Here is a 19,460-nt window from a genome sequence, read left to right on the forward strand (position 1 = left end):
AAATTCCTGCCGCGAGCTAGGCTCTAACTTAAATAGTAAGTTTATGCTGCACGAAACGCTGAATCGTATGACACTGTCCAGAACATTCTGCGGAAAACAGTTGGCATGGTCAGTTTCTTTTATGCAGCCTCTGATTATTTCCAACACGCGGTGCCGACTGCACCGACGGCTTTTCGATTGAACAAGCTGTATACGTTGTCGCGTAAAAATGGTGTGGTGTCGCTAGAGGACAAACCCAGTAAAAAAAAAGGGGGGACCTGTTGGATTTTCAATCAACTCGCTCCAGTGGAACCAATTTAGTTTGCAACTGGTTCCAATTGGAATGGCCTTCCAAATGCACTACCCAACTGGACCAACTGAGTTTCCAACCGGTGAACTCAATTGGTCTTACCATTTTCATCCAATTGGTCAGTCCAACTGCACCCAATGTATCCATATGAACATTTGCATAGTTGACAAACAAGGCAGGACTAATATATGGTTCTTATAACCCAGTAAAAAAAAACATTGGAACCAATTGGATTTCCAAGTGGTTCCAATCGGATCAATTCAGTTTCCTACTGGAATGGTGTTCCTGTTGGACTGTCCACTTGGTGACCCCAATAGTTGTCGTACCAACTGCATCCAATTGGTGTTCCCAACTACACCCGATGTATCCATATGAATGTTTGCATATTTGGCTAAACAATGCAGAATATGGTTTTTATAATAGCTATCAGACACTTAACCTACTAAATTGTATGCATAATCTGCACCACCATTGCGGTCGAAATTGAATTAAAAAACTGCTTCAGTCGACAAGTGCCACTGGCCCCAGCATGAGAGCCTCATAAATGGGGTATATAAGTTGGAGCAGAAGTGTGTTCTCTGGATGTACTATCGCGATCAAAATATTACGGGACGTGTGTTCTCAGAAAAATACATATCGTAGCTCTGCCATGCCACCCAGCCAGTATAGTGCATGGACATCCCTTCACACGTCGTCACATTTAGACGAGTGGATTTCGTGACTACGTTGAAATAAAACTTTTTCCTCACACTCGCGCCCCGTAAACTTTTGATCGCGATAGTACATATTGAGCTAATATATGCTACTAGTGTTTGAATGTGTAATGTTTTTTTTTGTGTGAGGTATGCATGTCTGTTGTCCTTGATTTCGATAAAAGCATATGAATTTCAATTTCGTAGTAATGTTGATTGGCACCAGACAGTGTCTCCCTGCAGTCCTCACAAATCAGTTTTCCTTTTGGTAATTAAGAATATGTTAGCTGTAGAAATATTCCTCATAATGCGTATTTTGCTAAACTTAATTCTGAGCTAAATTTTCTGGATACAATAACTGCTTGGTCTAATGGGTCTGTTTGGTTGGGTGGCTAAAAACACAACTGGAACCCATTGGTTCCAATTTTTTTTTTAACTGGGAATAAGAGCTATCAGTAGCTTAACCCACTAAATTTTATTCATCAACTGCACTACCACTACGGTCGAAATTAAATAACTACTCAGTGGGCTAGCGCCACTGGCCCCATGGAGAGTATGAGAGCCTGGGTATATAAGTTGGAGCGGAAGTGTGTTCTCCAGATGTATATCCTGCCAAATCTTTAGCTAGCGTGCGCGGCGGCTGCTTTTCCTGAACTCCTGCGCTTTACGACGAACCAAACTTGTGGAAATCTATAAAGCACGGGCTTGGTGAGCCTGTGCTTAGATTTGATACTTTCACAAGTTTGCTCCGTCATAAGGTGGAGCACGGAAAAAGTGGTCACACACGCTATAGCTAAAGATTTGGCCGGCTATACAATATTGAGCTAATATAAGCTATTAGTGTCTGAATCTGTAGTGTTTCTTGTGTGTGATGTGTGCATGTCTGTTGGCCTTGATTTCCATTAAATTACGTTGTAAAAATGTTGGTTAGCACTAGGCAGAGTGTATCCCATAAAGTCCCATGATGCATGTTATGTTGTAGAAATATTTCTCGCATTCTATATTTCGCACAACTTAATTATAAGGTATATTTATATAGTGAACATTTTCTGGTTGCAGTAGCTGCCTAGAGCCTGATGGATCCGTTAGCTGGTCAAGTTGGATCTGATTGGGCCCAATTGGTTGAGTGGCTAAAAACACTGGAACCAATTGGAATGTTGATCCAATTGGTTCCAGTTGAAATTTCCAATGTTCTTTTTTACTGGGAGTGCCCCCGTCCCTTTTCTGATAGCCTCTGCTGCATAGCTAGAACTGGAGCCTTTTTTAAGGGGCATTCGCCTCTGCATTTGAGTTGTAACTCGACCAACGTGCTTAGACAGTTTCAGTTTCACAGCTCTGCTTGGAAGGTGGCTAAAGTGGCGGTCGCGGGAATTAGCGGTGCTGCAGTCGAGCTTTTGTACATCATCTGCTGTCGCGGGTGTTTCGCTCGCTGTAGTTACGACAGGTTAGTCGGATTTTAAAGCTGGTTTTTGCGTGAAAGGTGCTCGTAGTGAGTTCAGAAATCTCTTTGTGGTGAAATCTGTGCACTTGGTGACTTCAAGGGAGTTTTACACATGCCGCCTTGCTTTGCGCTCGGCTGCACTAGTGGCGCGCAACAGAAATGACGCCATCTATCATCATTTTTTCACACCGCCTCATGATGAGAAGCCACTTTAATAGGTGGGAGCAGATACTGGGTCACAAGAAGAGCTGTCTGGCACATCTAACGTATGTGAGCGTCATTTTGAGGATGATATTATCAAGGACTGCAAGCACGTTTTGCGAACGGGTAATAGGTGCGAATTCCTTGGAACTCCGCGCTGCACATATGTGGCGTCTCTGGACTCTTTTCCTGTCTTTCGAAGCGAATCTCAAAACCAATGAACATGCAACGCAGCCGAATGTTGCCCAAAAAGTGTGCTTTCGTGCAGGCTTATAAGTCCAGAGATCCGGGCATCGACAGTATTACTATATGTCGTCTTCAAGCGAGCGCTGTTCGTATATGCACTCATTCAAATGGGTTGGTACCGCTTTGCTGCTCGGCTGAGACCAGTATTACGTCTCCACTGACGCTTGGTGACCTGGAGAGTGTGTTGCTGCCCTTTACGGACTGGAAACATGAAGCTATACACGATGAACATGGAAGGTGTGTGGAGTTTTCCACTCAAGACAGCTATTATCAGGTAGTTTAATAATTGCAAAGGCTGCTGTCAACAAGGTGGTAGCTGCGTCGTGAATGGCTACAAGCTGCACAAAAGCTGTTGAAAGCTGCAGCCTCTGTCACCGACCCTGGAGTACCCTGACGGAAGCAGGTGGTTTAAATATCTGCAGGCTGCGTCGTGAATGGCTACAAGCTGTATGACAGCTGTTGAAAGCTGCAGCCTCCGTCACCGACCCTAAAAAATCCTGACATAAGCAGGTGGTTTAAATATTCAGGTGTAAATGCAAATCTTGATGAATAAGGCGGCGAAGTCGGAGAATGTTCGCTACAGACAACTTCCGAGAGGTAGAAGGAAGAGAAAGGTTCTGACACTGGAGGCAGCACTCAGAAGTTACAGACCAAGGAACTTAGAGACCACTGGTCGATCTCCTGCCTTTGCAGCGCCTGGCGTTTGTGTCATCAGCATGCGACATGACAGTGCACAGCTCGATGCTTGTACACTGAAACAGCGTTCTCATTACATCCGATGGTGTAGAGTGCTATAACCAACAAAAAAACACAGTGACGGGATCAGCACACACAACACATAAGAGACGCGCTCCTTGTTTATTATCGTGTTGTTCTATTGTGTGTAGCGTTGTGCCCTGCAGGTATCGTGGTATTTTCACTATGTACCAACACCAGCTAGGCCATATTCTTGTTTGTTCGCGCCGGAAAAAAAAAAGCAATTTACCTGCAGGTATGGGCGCGGTGCCACCTTCTTTACGGCGGTGTAGCAGACAACGCGCAAGATGTGTAGAAAAGCGTAGGGTGCCTCGATGCGCGCATGGCGAAGGGAGGGGTGCATCTAGTAAAGCGCGACTGCAGCGCTGTTCCAGCGATGTCCACACGACTGGCATGCCAGCAAGCGTTGGACTGTCTAAGAACGTTTTAACTGGATGGCAGCTATCAAGCGCACACTTGCAACTTTTCGTGCACAGTTGGAGCCTCGTGGAACAGGAAGGTCCATGCGCCTCCCACGGCCATTTGTTTGTTCTCTTAAATAATTGACTAACATTGTTTTCAACTATTAGCAGATTAAATTTTGCCGCTTCCCAGAGGGCGCCACATCTTGTGAAAAAGGCGGATTAAGTCCAGAAACACGCAAGCGTGGTACGTCGAATGTAGACGGTCTCACCTTTCGCCTCATGGAGGAAGGAAAGAACTCAGGAGAGGCGTTTACATCACATTTTTGTAGCCGGTTTCCCCCTGCGTCCTCTCTACTTGGCCGCCGTTTCAGCGCGCTTGCGCATGCACAGCAGAGAATGCAGCAGACGACGCTGCTGCGCCCAGCGTTACTGTATTGGCTGCACTGGCAGTCAAATATTCCCAGTAGTCCTTGCGAAAGTGCGTGACTTCCGGCACACGTAGGTACCCATGAAACACTTAACTTCTATAAAACGTCTCCAAACAACTCCAACATCTAGCAATGTCTAAGTCTAGACTGAAACTTTTAAAAAACATCTCAGCAATGGAGGTTTATCCACAAACATTTTAAAAACATACTGACAAAAGAGGTTTATTCACAAACAATTTAACAGCATACGACAAAAGAGGTTTACTCACAAATGTTTTGAAAACTTCTCTAAATATACGTTTTCCACGTAACATTTTAAAAATTTCTCTGACGTGAAGTTTACTTGGCAACGTATGCAGGTATGAAACTTTTCAGTGTAAGAGAAACATGGAAGGCGAACCCCTGCAAAACAAGCATCCTGCTACTTCCAGTTTTAATGCCAAGCAATTTAGTTTTTTTTATTGGACACTTACATAATAAACTATGGCAGAGGCTGATGAAGTGGGTTTTCTTGCCTCATTTGCATGTGTATTTATGCTGCAAAAAGCAGCTGCCTGCCCTTTGCAGTTCGACATATACTGCACATATCTGAGCAAACAAAATCTGCAGCTCTAAAAAAAGCATGAGCACTAAACCTAATGAAATAGCCCAGTAAAAAAAAAGCCAATGGGTCCAGTTGGGCATACCATTCGATTCCAATTGGAACCAGTTGGGTAGTCCATTTGGTTTCCCTAGTTCCGGTTCGGCATTCCAATTGGTTCTGCATTTCCAACTCGATTACCCAACTGGTTTGTGAGGCTCCAACTGATTTCGGCACTCCCAGTTGTATCGCCCAGCTGAAACCATTTGAAACCAATTGGGGCTCCCAGTTGGAACCAAGAAAACCAATTGGAAGCTGATCTCCCAGCTCGAAGCTCCAGTTGGTTTCAACTGGGCGATCCAATTGGAAAATCTAAGTGTAAGTCAATGATGTCCTTCATTTTGTATATATATTTAGCTGGCTATAAAACAGAACACTAGGCTAATTAGGTTCTTGTAAAAGAGATAGTAGCATCTTATCTCTCGAATTCTTTCCGTCACTTCCACCATCACTGTGGGCGTTCTTAAATTAGCTTCGCTTAACGTTCACCCGCCACTGGCTCCATCCAGCTAGACGGTATATATAGGTGACTGTAAAAGTGTGCTCTGTGGATATACGTTGAGAACTTGTGTTGGTATACAACATTTGACTCTATGTGTGTAATGCACTCTTCTTGGTCTCTCTTGATTTTCATAACGACGTGCATTTATAATTTCAGTTCCCTTGTAGATATGTTGGCAGCAGTCTCATAGCAGTGAGAAGGCCAACTGATTCCAATGCAATTCTAACTTTTTTTTTTTGCTGACCAGTTCAAACCATTTGAGTCGAATAGGTATGCCAACTGAGATCAATTAATGGGCCATTTTGTCTGGTTGGGTGGCCAATTATTTCTAATTGGGAGCACCAGTTGGGCTCAATTGGTTGAGCCCAATGGGTGCTGAAAACACATTTGATTTTCGACCCATTGGTTTCAACTGGAAATTTTCTAACTGGACCCATTGTTTTTTTTTTTTTTTTACTGGAATCCCAGTGGTCAGTTTTAGAGGGTTCTAAATATATAGCATGCTCATCTTGAGTATGCTTCATATAAGGAGCCATTTCCAAAAAATAGAAATGTCTTAATATGTTCTTAACGAGTTCTTAGGAAGTTTTCTAGATCTTTTTTGGTGTAGCATTAGCAGGCATATAACACCTCTTTTTGCCTCATTGTCTACAGAACATCTGAAAATAGATTTCTTCTAGACATTACCGTATACTTTTGTAGACACGTTGCGTAGCCCTTCTTGTGTTTCGTGGGTAGGTAGTACTTTTGGGGTATTCTGAGGAGGAGATACTGGACGCGGGTTATGTTACCTTTAGTTGTGGGATCACTCTTGGCGTCCAGGGGAAGGGGGATGGGAGGATGCATTCGGCTGGTCACACATCGGCCAGCACACTTTCTAGCGCGCAGCTCGGATAGGAGGGCCTCATCCATGGAGGAAGGAAAGAACCCGGGAGAGGCGGTTACGTCACATTGTGACCCCCTTTTTTCTGCTCTTCCCCTTTTCCAGTGCAGAGTAGCAGGGCAGATCTATATTCATTTTTTTCGGCCAACCCCTCTGCATTAATTTCCCGTCAATAGAACGTTTGCTGCAAACATTTCCTGCAGCTGATAGGTGGTGCAACGGTGTGCCTATATATTACGCGTTTCTTTCAATAAAGGAATCGGTTGTCAGTAGCGCGTTGTCTTGTCCACCTTTCTTGTGAATGTCTCGATCATATTTTGCACTAACGTTTGTACATAGAACCGCTTCATCATGGCTGAAGTAGCAGCAACAGCACTAAATCAACTGCAATAGAAAAACACTTACCTTATTCAGAGATTTTCCGATAGCTTCTTTCAACAGCTGTATTAAAAAATACAAGTTTGAGTGATTGGCTTTCTCAGCAGTAATTTAAACGCCTATTGAATTTCGCAGCCTCTGCCTATAGTGCAAATTCCCATTTACTTTGTAAAATCACGCCATTATATACGAAATCTGACATTTAGAACCTGACAAAACCACCTTTTATGAGGCTAACAAAACTAACTTGCCCCGGAAAGCGTGCAGATATGGTCAAAAAAAGCCCCAGCAACGAGTTTTTAAGCTTCCATGACGGAACCACAGCATTCCCGCACTATATCATCTCTCTGAAAGTTTGCACAGCTAGGAACCCAGGAGAACTCAAACCGGTCTCTTCCGCATTTGAAGAGTCACGACTTCTAGCCGCAACGACACGATCAGCCGTTTGCCAACACGTCTTTAACGTGCCCGGCTAAAGTTATAGTTTTATATGCTACTAAATCGTCTTGTATCATTATTACAAATGAGATCAAGAGGAAAACTACGTCTCTACGTCTGAATTCCTTAAATACATTTGTGCACGGACGCGAGCCACCATCCGCTGCGTTCCTCAGAGTAGCAGATGACGCGCCCATCTTAAAGCGACCGCAGCGCCATCGCCTAAGCAGCAATCGTGTGGGTCCGTGCCTCTTTCCAACTGCCCTTATCTAAAAACGTTGGTTTGCAAATAGAAATGGTTCCTGTTCCAACACCTAGATAACGTCACTAGACTGAGCTTACTAAATGACGTCGATAGTGGTCCAAGTAAACTCTGTAGGAGACCGAGGAGGGTCCAGAATGCAGGGGCGTCAAGGAATGCAGGCAGCAAAAGGCAAGCAAAGGCGTGAAAGAGCACCTGCATGATGAAGAGAACCAGATGTGATAACTGCTATGGCACGGCAGCCAATAGAAATGAATGAAGGTACTAGCCAAGAGCTTGCTATTAACACAACCTTTGCTCATTCAAGGTTTGTGTAGGCACTAGAACAATTGATCAAAAAGTGCTTCATTACAAGCACAAATATCACTGTTATCATTAATGACACCAGATATACAGATCAGCCTGCTCCTGCAGAAGGTAAACCCAATTAAGTGTGCAGGTTTGGTGCAAAGAGCCGTTGGTTGGGTTGCGAAGGATTACGACGCACTTCGATATCCTCCTATCACTGTTCACGGGCGCAGTGAACAGCGACAGCATTTACTCTTTGTGCAGACTGTACTACACGCTCTGCTACATTTATGGAGCAGAATACTGCATGCAGCAAGTCTACTGTGGTTTTACAGTATAGTTATTTGGACTAGTATTTCCTGCAGCAAAACTGTGAAGTAAAATGATCACAATATTGTCACAGTAACACAGATGGGTCAGGACAAAAGTGGAAAGCAGGATGAAATGCAGAGTTTGTTTCCTCACTGTTGGCCCCTTGCCTCTGCACTGCAGAAGTATTCTGAGCGGCTGAATGGGCTGCTAGGGCCAACCATGAGATAGTGCAGCAACAGACTAAAAAAAAGGTAAAGCTGCCAGAATTTTAGTGCTGGGACAGGCCCAGTTTTTCGTGCAGTAAGCTGTCCGATGTTGGCAAGAAGTAGCAGACCACCAGTGAATGTGTAGTGATTAAAAATGCTTTATTGTACAAACACACAAGAAATAAAACAGTCAAATGAAAACAAGCATCTCCTGAAACATGTAAATGCACACACATGTGGTACTGAATTTTTATTGGCACTTTGGGACTTGCACTAGAATTCGAACATTACCATCCAGGAAGGATTACTCGCAAGTGACAGCCAGAGTTGGTAAGAAAGCGAAGGAGCCACTTGGACAATCAGAAACTCAACTGGTGCTGCAGAGTCCAGAGAGAAACTTTGCATAGAAAGTGGGCACATCTCCACACTGGAATGTCACAAATGTGTAAGCTGCGCGTGTTTTGGTGCACACACAAACACTGCCGACTTGGCCAGACTTCTCGCCGTCTACGGAAAGGCAAAAAACTGGGCTGGTGCAAGATCGGCCACATGCGTGCTACACGTAATGCCACCAGAGACTGCAAGGGAGTCTCGGAACTACACAAATTACTTTGAGGACGATACAACTTGAAAAAATGTGTTTTCTCTGTCACCCTTGTCGTAGAAATGGAGCAAGTATCAAGCTTCAGAGGGAGAAACACCCCTACTGAAAGAAAATATTGTCTGGAGGATGCACCCCATTCCCATCCCGGTGTTAAACATACAAGTAAAAAACAGTGGTACCAAAGTGTCGACAGCCCTGCTGATGCGGACAGTAGTCCGTCACTAGCAACAAAATCCCAGCAGCAGCAAAAGTTAGAGCACTTCCTCAAGAGTATATTAAGGTCAACAAATCTAATACCAAAAAGCAAACCAATGGCATTGTCCCAGCGCTTCTTAAGCTATCATGGCAAAAGCTCCTGCTGCATCAGTAGCAATTGCTTTCGACAGTCTTGCACCACAAGTCACGAAACAAACAGCAAATATAATGCCCATCAAAGAAAGAGAAAATGCTAGCAGGGTGCACGAAACAAACAACCGTGCAGCCCAGCAATGGAAATGGCTACATACACAAGCAAGCACCCTGCAATGCAGGCAGCCACAGCTATTCTGCAAAAAACCATTGCAGTGAGCAGTGGGAGGACGACAGGTTTTTCTTCCTAACGGTGTGTCATTGTATGTACAGGCAGACTTGGCTGAGATCAGGCAAACCATCTAGGCAGGGCTGGCAAAAAAAAAATGGAGCACACTTATTGCACTGCTGGTGAGGAAGCCATAAGGGCAGCAAGTGTAGAAAAAAAAAGAATACAATATGGCTGCCCTGAAACAGGCGTGAAAATATTTTTCTCTGCCAAACGCCACAGACGCTAGGCTATGGGCTTCAGTGCACAGGTGCCAAGCAAGGGAAGTTGGCCACTGCCTTGGAATGATTGGTGGGGGAAAAAAAAAAGTGCTGCCTCAATGAAACATAACGCAGGCAAACTGACCTTAGGTGGGTGATCGCTAAAAATTTGCACTTTTTGCTTTAGCCGCCTCGAGAAATTTGGCAATTGGATGGTGCTCAGCTGACAGGTTTCTCTTACACAGAAGCACACGCACACACATACAAAAAAGGGAACAGAACACAGTACAGCAAAGGTAACAAATAACTTGTGGGTGACTTCCCCTGAGTAAAATATGTGCTACAAACAAGTATTGTGCAGCGCAAAGATGCAGACACATTCCAAATGGAAAGCTAACAGCATTGCAAAACCCTACTTGTAGCTGAGACATTCCTGGTATGTGTCAAAACAAAGCACTTGTCACTCTGGTATGTCAAATACTGCAGTAGAATTCAGGTTATCACTCCGAAGATTACCGCAAACACCTTTATCAAGCAATGCATGCAGAACAATAAGTGAACTGAACAATGAATATGGAAACATGGAACAATCTCCCATAACGAATGAATGTGTGCAACCCATAAAACACAAATTAGCTGTTAAAAGAATACAACAGCAAAAAAAAAAAAGCCGCGTAGACTGACTAAGACACGGCACAGGGTGGAATTGTGGCCCGTGTAAAACACTGAACTGTACTAACAAAAACACTCAACAGTACAATGCAGCATGACAAATGTGAGCAATGGGCCTTAAAACGACTTAGACAAATGAATGGCATAACATAAATACATGTTCAATGGACCAAATCAAGCCATAAACACCGAGCCACAAAATTCCACTGTGATGAGCACTGCTGCCACTTGGGAAAGAGCCAGGTCACTGTGGGTGACATAGAGGGCTAAGCCTAAGGCAGGCAAGTGCTTAAATGAAGATGCTGATAATTAAATATGCACAGTGGGCATGAATGCGAGGGTGATGTCAGACCACTTGTCCTATCCCCTTGACAGCTGCCAACGTTTGGCAGGTGGAAGATCAAATGAACAGTTATGGCACCCCCTCTGCAGCTTTGCCATTGGATTGGATCAATTTCAAAACTTGAGAAGGGGTGGGGGGTCACAGCCTGTCCAGCACACATTACAGCAACACACACCAACTTCAGCACAGTGGGGACCACTAGCAGTTGAGCAACAACTGTGGCCAGCTCCTGGCTTCCTTACAGCCTGGCTTCGACTGTGAATGCCTCCAGTCAAGCCATGGACAAGTAACCACACTGCACAAGCCTACCAAGAGGAAAAAGCCAGGCTGCAAAAGAAGCCACAGCAAAAGCCTCCAGTGTTATGAGACGCAACCTAGTAAGCAGCCTAGTGGGCGCACTTCTGGGCAACAACTAAGCCTTAGCATGGGGAATATGCTAGGAGACTCCTGAAACTAGGAGGTCCCAGCTCATTTATCCAAGAGCTGCCTGGCAGCATGGACTGACAACCATGTGTTTACGAACACACATGCATGCAAAAAAAAAAAAGAGGCTCATTCACACTTGGTTCACTCCTCTTTGCACAGCAAAGCACAGTGGTTGCAGAGCTGTTGGACAGGAACGGATTTTTTTTCCACAGCAGCATAAGCTTGCACGCATGCACGCATGCACGCACACGCGCGCACGCACACACGCGCACGCACACACACACACACGCACGCACACACACACGCACACACACACACACACACACACACACACACACACACACACACACACACACACACACACACACACACACACGCACGCACGCACGCACGCACAAAGAAAGGTAAGCCTTTTGTATTGCACCAGGAAAGCCACAACCAGGAACATAGTTGACTCCAGAACTCAATTTTAGTGAACAAAAAAATTGGCCCAAAGAAATGTTGCATACATGCAAGAGTGGAGACAGAAGAGAGGGAACAGTGAAGAAACACAAGGTCCAGCAGCTCCGCAACCAAGCATTTCGCTAACTCTGCAGGAATCTTCCCAGAAGGCTTTGGAGCGTGCAGGGACATCAGCCACACTTAACACAGTCCATTCCCCCTCCACAAAAAAAAAAAAAAAGTTTCCTCTTCTAGTCGTCATCTTGGCAGGCAGCCGGAGAGTGGGTTTTCATTCGGAGCTGTGGCCGCCCTCAGATGCATCACCTCGGCAGATTGGGCATGTGCGGTTATTCTGGAAGGAGAGTACAGCAAAACAACACTAAGCACACACGGTGCAAACAACTCCAAGGCTACTTACAGATCCCATCTCCTTGCCCTCCCCCAAGCCTTTCAGTACACACAGCTGGAGAGTATAATACAGCAGCGACCTGTCAAGCCATTTCCATTGTCAGAGCAGAAAGCTAATGACACATAGAAGGCAACGGATTACTGCAGCAAGGTACTGCTCCAGTGCTCCCAAGCAAAACCAACCATTGTATTATCACTGCAAACCACCACTTCCCTCTCAGTATTTTGGACTATGAGAGAAAAAGAAGGCAATATTTTTTTTCAATTCATGTTAACTTTCAAGAAATTTCACATCACAGCTGCAACATAGGCAGCATTAACTAAACACTGCCAGCATATCCCCTGTTTCATGTTAACGCATTCACTGCTGCAGCGATTTCTTAAGCCCTAATCTCTGTGCGCTGTTAACTAACCTGTGGGCCGCCCTTATATGTTCTTGGGTGCAGCTTGACCCACCAATGAGTCACTGACAAAGCCAGTTTCTTTGAGCCACCAAACAAATGGCAATAGTAACATTGCATTAGTGCTTTTTGCGGGCCCTTTGAACCTGGCCAAGCTACCCCATGGCTTCATTGCGTGACTTGATATTCCTAGCTGCATACCCTGGATATGCGTAATGTGACCCAATGGTGACTCACAACGCAACATATTAAAGGGGCACTTTGACATGCTGAGATTGGGTGCTACCAGCCAGGACTGTGCCTTGCACACACACGTAGTGGAAGCCTGCATGTAATTTGTTGCCTTGCCAAACCAGCCTATAGCTACACATTTTGACTGTGTAATTGTTCTGCATGCACATTGCAGACAGGGCGACGGCAATTAAAACAGCTGGGGAACTCCTCGTTGCCTCCTTGTTAATCCCTTTGGCGATGGTAGGACTGGAAAGCTACCACTACCCCTCACATCACATCTCCTGTTCAGCTTTTCCCTTCACATTTTTAGTCACGGTGTGTCAACTGTTTTTTGTTTTTTTTTTTGCTGCCTTCTCGGTATCAGCAGTTTGACAGCAGTGCTCACCTTCATGACAAAGTGAAAAGTGGCACCCCTAGCATCATTCTCATTAGTTTTTGCTCTCTTGTACTGCTTCTATTTCACTCTTTTCCCACCCATGCTTACAACACTCAGACATTTTGGATCCCTTTCCAGAGTATAAAGGAACTAAGTTCAAACTGGGCACCCAATCAATCGGAAAGTCGGCATCCAACCTGGCTATCACCTCACAGCCACCGCCAAAAATTGCCACTATGTTTTGATATCACTGGCCCGAAAATTGAATTTCAGGAGCAGATTAAATTATCAGATATTAGGATTCCGCCAATTTCATTCGGCATTAAGACATCACCATGTAGTACAAAGAAGAAAAAAACACTTGAGCCACACGACCACTTTAACAATCAAAACGAAGGCAGGTTCTTTAAAGCTTCTCAGGGATCTAGCTAGCACATTTCCTCAATGATTTATTCGCATAAAACTCCCAATCTGGCTGTACAAGGTCACTCACACTGTAGCCGTAGCAGTTTCTGTACAGCATGCAACTGGAAGCATGGCTATATTTTAGGAGCTAAAACCAACATCACTCTCTCATACTGCAAAAGCGTGAACAAAATGGGAGCAACAGCTGGAATGCACGGCTAAGGCCCCTTGTTTCCTAATTTAAATACTAATATTGTTATGGTCATCAGTAAGACTGACAGAAAGATCGGAAAATTAATAATTTACCTTACTGTACAAATATAAAGAGAGAGACCTCAGGAGAATTATAAAAAAAAATTAGGGACATGCGAATAGTGCTTTTTCAGTTCAAAACGAATTCGAAGCAAATAGCAATTTTTAGAGAATATGTTTGATATTCGGTTCACCACACTCGTATTCGAGAAATTGACATTTGAAAATTTCAGAATATTAGGAAATTTTAGAATATTCGCCAGCGATCGTATACCACGCTGATTTTCATAAATTCGGCCATGGCAAAACCATAATATCTGGGCAAATTACGAGATGATAAGAGTTTGAAATGACAGGAAAACAATACAAATGCGTTCTCTTCATTTTCTTTTCTCCAGCATTTATCTCATGGACTGATTGCATTCGGCCGCTGCAACGCTTGACCTTGAGTGAAATTCTGCAAGTGGGCTTTCCCACATACGACACCTGATATCAAGATGGCCAACCACCCGCTTCGAACAGTCGCTGCAAGAAAGCGCATTTTTTTTTATCCTTCCATAATAAGTTACATGCTTAATACCCACACCCATGGCATTCGTCCTGTAGCCTTCATAATCTCCAAGCGTGACCTCTACCATCCTGTCTTAGTCAACTATGATATGTGGGAAAGCCCACTTGCGGAACTTTGCATAAGGCTCGCGAAGGAGCGAGTCAAGGTGTCGCAACAGGGCAAGCGATTGTGCAAAAACCTCTCCTATTGCATGGTGCATTGTGACCGTGACAACAATCGGAAGCCTCTGTCGCCAGACAAAAAAATATCCTGGCGACGTAGTTTTGTTTTCTGAGCTTCGCCACTAGCCCGCGGTGACAGCAGCTGTTGGCTCACGCAATCGCCCATCATCCGAACCTAGCTCTGCGCCGGTTTCGGATGCCGATTGCCGCATTGCTGATAATTATTTGTCCTTTTCAGAAGCAGTCTCGCCGTTCCAACGCCGATGTATGCTTCCCTCACTTACGTCCGTGTTATTCTTCCCGCACGACGAAACTGTGTGCTCGACACGGGCTTTTTGGTGTTTGTGCGATAGCTTCCTCATAAGGCTTTGCATTTTCGGCATTTTTTTTTTCTGGAGGACGCGGGGAAATTTATAAATCGACCTTCAGGTGATTAGAGCATTTCTTTCGGTTCCTTGAACTCTTCCGAGTTAATAAGGTTGTACTAGCCATCATGTTATTTTTAGCTGGCAGTCATATGTCATTTTATGGATTTCATCTTATATGACCACATTACAGGTTGGATACTGCTATGCTGCATAATTGAATAGTATACACTGCTGTGAACATCATTTCTTATGTGGCGCTGTCAGTCTGGTTTTGTTTATTTCAGGTGCAAAGAACATGCACCATTTTGCCACAGTATTTGCCTGTACATATATAATTTTCTGAAATATTTTTTAATAGTTTTTTCAAAATCATGTATTTTTCTCATTGCATGAAAAAAAAATAGCGAGTACACTGAATGTCAAACTCACTGAAGCTGTGCTGACTTTCTGTGAAAATGGCCGGAAATTGGGGGAGTTGACCTACATAAGGTGCAAATGTATTTGTGGGATGTGAGACCTATTTGTGGGACCTCCGACTGCTGCTCTTAATTGCAACTGCATCATTGCACAGCTGTTGCAAATAAGCCTTTGTTTAGGAGGTACCGCAACACAACACCTTTACTCATACCCAAAATAGGATTTGCTCCAATGTTAGTACTGGAGTGTACAGAAGTGTGGCATTAAAATTCTGCACATCAGTGGAAAGATGACACAGCAGACCCAGTCAAGTAGGCTGCACAGTGACAAAATCCCTTAGTGCAGAAGTTGCAATACTCATGTACAACTGCACAATTCCACCCACCTTGAGCCACTTGTCAACACAGCGGGCATGGAACTCATGTGCACAGGGAAGCACACGCAGGACCTGCCGGGCTTCGAAGTCGCACATGCATACCACACATGATGTCTGCTCGGACTCGTGCGTCTCAGGGTTGAAACGGTAAGACAGCAGTTGCTCGATCTCTGCACAGAAAATGGTGCCACCCGTCGACCGCCTGATGAGCAAGGGACAAACTAGCCTTGGCTGTCAACGGTATGCTACACAGCCCTGGTGATGTCATAGAATTGACTATGTATGATTAAAATATTTGACAAGACTGGCACTGATTTGTCCTTATCAGCTCAATCAGAATTCTTCATCACACAACAGCTCCCACCTATAAACTAGCATGCAGTCACACATGGCATGTGAATATTTTAGAGGCCTTTAACAGTTACGTCAGGTCTACTCTGGACACTCCAAAGGATGAACTCCAAAGAATAAAAACCATGAAATTACACAATTCCAAATGTATGAAGCATACTCCTTTGTTCAGACCACCACAAAGTTTTCAGTACTGCCACATACAGCTTAAAAATTTTTTGATGGTCAAAGCTACAACTGGTTGCCAGGCACACTGCAGTGGAGGGCTCTGGATTTAAACATGCACTGAAACCTTAGTACAGTAAAACCTTGTCAATTCGACATTCAAGAGAGAGGAAGAACGTCCAGTATCTAAGGGTTGAATTACCGAATCGCCTCGGGAGAAAACTGACAAAAACTGCTCACACCATAGCAAACTTATTTGGTGAAAAACAGGGCAACAGCTGTCAGCTTTCAAGATGAAAACTGCATAGCACAATGATGATCTTGCACAGTTCTGTCCATTTCTGTACTGTGTGCAAGCTGTTGGGTATATATAAGCAGAAATGCTCCACGGCACAGTTTCTACAGCACCGGAAGAACCTTACACATGGCAGCATAAGAACACCAGTTGGTGCCTGAAAACCAAGATTTAAATGCCAATCAGCTTCCAAAAGAAAACTACATACAGCTGGGCTTGGCTAGCTGGCTGATGCACAGCCAATAGTCATGGTTGCTGCAGGCTGGCAGCACGAATAAGGAAGAGAAACTGCACGACTGGATAATTTCTTGGCTTAGCGACTTTCAATCACCATCATGCCTGCCGTTATGTGCGTGGGCAACAATGCACCATGTAATGCAATTCAGGCTTTAGGGGGTACTTGAACAACTAACTGAATGAAGGGATTTGAACAGCCTCCTTACAGAAGCCCATGCTGAAGTAACCAATGCAACTTCAGCAGTGTTCAAATTAGCAAGAATCAGATGCCTTAGATGACATGGATGTTGGCCGCTACAATGCTCCAGTTGGAAATTTCCAGATTTTCGAATTAACAGGAGTTAAGATCACGAGGTTTTACTGTACACTGACTTTTGCATTTCACCTCCAGTGAAAGGGCACTGTGGCTTGAAACCAAACCTACAAACTCATGCTCATTATCACGTACAGCAGCTGTACCTAAAAGAATAAAAATATCAAATTTTGTATTTAAACAAACCACAGCTAATTATCATTTGCATGTAAAATATGGCACTGCACAGGTGGGCAGCAACTCAGATCAACACGTCCACAAAAGCGCAAGCAGTGCTGCACTGACTGGACAGTTGACAAAATGTCTTAAGAGGGGACAGAGTGATTAGATCACCTCTTGTGACACCCAAATACCAAGAACCGAAAAATAACTTTGAGGTTTTTTGCTTTGAGCTTGACAGCAAGCAGACTCAAACCTGATAAAGGGACCATTGTAGCGCCCTTCATAATGGGAGCACCCTTCTCTCGCTTCTCGCCACCAAATTTCACGCCTCTGCTTCTATCGCAAGTTTTTTTTTTCACACATTTCACGAGTCATTCTTTGTGCCCACTGCTCATGACTGGAATGACCTTCCCAACCATCTGGCGCTCATCGGTGATCCTACATGCTTCAAGAATGCCATCGAAGAAGCTGTCTCATCATAACCATGTATACCACAAGCCTGTCACAATTTATTGCCGTAAACCAGCACACCTCTCATGCAATGTCCCACATACATAAAAAAAATTAATAAATGAAAATTACCTGTCACTACGAATTCTTTTGTGCCAAAGCACTGCACCTTACACTTGCAACAATTGAGCAATGCAAAAGGAATTCATTTTACATAATGGCAATATTTAAGTGAAAAAAAGTTATATGGTGACTACACATTTATGGTAACGCAGACGATCAGTGCTAGCACCTTTTCCGTTGTGCTCTTGCGAATAAAGTAAACTCCCTACAAGACCAATTCTTGGATAAAATGAACGATGCTTCGATTAAGACGAACTTAAGCAGCGACAACAAACCATGGCCACGCCACACAATGGAAGTTGCGAGGGTCGCATGGCTCTAAGTAAAGAAAAAAAGCTACATAAAATGCTTTTACACAAGAGAGTGCACCCCACCAAAATATCTCCCGTGCACCTTTGAGCAAAGGACTGGGAAAGCTGCCTTGTGAGAGCGTGCTTTCTTGGGGGAAGCTTTCTTGACAGTGTGGTTTATGGTTCATGGGGGCTTAACGTCCCAAAGTGACTCGGGCTATGAGGGACACCGTAGTGAAGGGCTCAACGTGCACTGACATCGCACAGTACACGGGCTTCTAGAAATTCACCTCCATCGAAATTCGACCGCTGTGGCCGGGATTACACACCGCATCTTTCGGGTCAGCAGCAGAGCGCCATAACCACTTTCGTGACGTGAAGAAAGCAGGGCACCTCCGTGCCTGCCTGCGCTTGGCACAGAGGTCAATGCGACCAGATCTTGGTATTGTGAGCGCGTCATGTGCCACGCATTGTCTCTGTCTGACTAAAATGCACATAGGTGCGGAGTGCACGCGTTCTTTGATTTGAGGCTTAAAATTCCGGCATCGAATTTTCAACCAATGCGGCATTGCAACACGCCTTAGTGCAGCACAGATAGCCAGATATTGGTTCATGCTCACTGCCTGCGAAAGACAGAAAAGCGCGCAGTGCACCTGCACTTAGAGTTAGCAGCTACATTGCGAACGGCATGAGAGAGACACACAGCTACCAAACTGGACACCTTAGAGCAGATTACGGAAAAGAGAAAAAAAGAGCGGTGGAAAAAAAAAAACCTAGACTAATACTGTTTTTAAGTAGGATAACGTGGGCTTGCTTTATGCCCTCATTCTTCAACGCAATTCATGAACAGTGCAATATAAACAATCTATTTGCAAATATCGTCTTGCTGAAAAACCCTTCATTCACTGTTTTCATGTAACATATATTTAGATGCACCTAGCTCACCACGTCTTTTTCTGTGGCACTCCTGTAAAGATGAAATTCTGATAAGACGAATACATTTTCATAGTCCCTTCAAGTTCATCTTAATGTAATTATTTAACAATTTATACTTTTGGGATATACGATTGTTCTAGTCCATCCGGCGCGGCTATATGGATGCACCACTACCGCATGCGGGTGAATTGAAGGTTCATGGTGCCTTTAATGGGGGCATTCTACTCGGCGAGCCCGTACTTGAGGATGCTGCAGTCTTTCACAGTTTGTTTAAAGCTTGCACGCCTGCACCTCGGGGATTGCATGTGCCATACACTTGGTCTTATTCCGTTTCTGCGGGTACGACTGCTCAGGCAGATGCGATGGCCCTTGCTCTGCTAGTGCCTCTTCCCGCTTGCAAGAAATATCTAGCCACTCATTTAAGCGCAGCTTCCCCCTCCTGAGAGCTTATACATGACATTGTTCCTCCATGCGACTGACGCGAGTCAGTCCCGGAGTTGCTGTGTGTGGTTCACCCACACACGGCAACTCCGGGACTGG

General features: G+C 44.5%; 1 protein-coding gene across 3 annotated transcripts in view; it reads right to left on the reverse strand.

Moving 5' to 3' along the window:
• Window positions 1–8,506: 8,506 nt before the first annotated feature.
• The window catches only part of LOC144112665 (uncharacterized), a 132,416-nt gene continuing 121,462 nt past the window's right edge, over window positions 8,507–19,460 (reverse strand). For all 3 annotated transcript variants that reach the window (XM_077645477.1, XM_077645479.1, XM_077645478.1), the window contains 2 exons: window positions 15,608–15,768; window positions 8,507–11,981 (listed from right to left, as the gene is read on the reverse strand). In XM_077645477.1, the coding sequence (XP_077501603.1) occupies window positions 11,919–11,981; window positions 15,608–15,768 (224 nt within the window). In that variant the 3' untranslated portion in view covers window positions 8,507–11,918. The remainder of the gene's footprint in view (window positions 11,982–15,607; window positions 15,769–19,460) is intronic.

Source organism: Amblyomma americanum, chromosome 1, assembly GCF_052857255.1.
Source record: "Amblyomma americanum isolate KBUSLIRL-KWMA chromosome 1, ASM5285725v1, whole genome shotgun sequence".
In the NCBI taxonomy this organism is placed as follows: domain Eukaryota; kingdom Metazoa; phylum Arthropoda; class Arachnida; order Ixodida; family Ixodidae; genus Amblyomma; species Amblyomma americanum.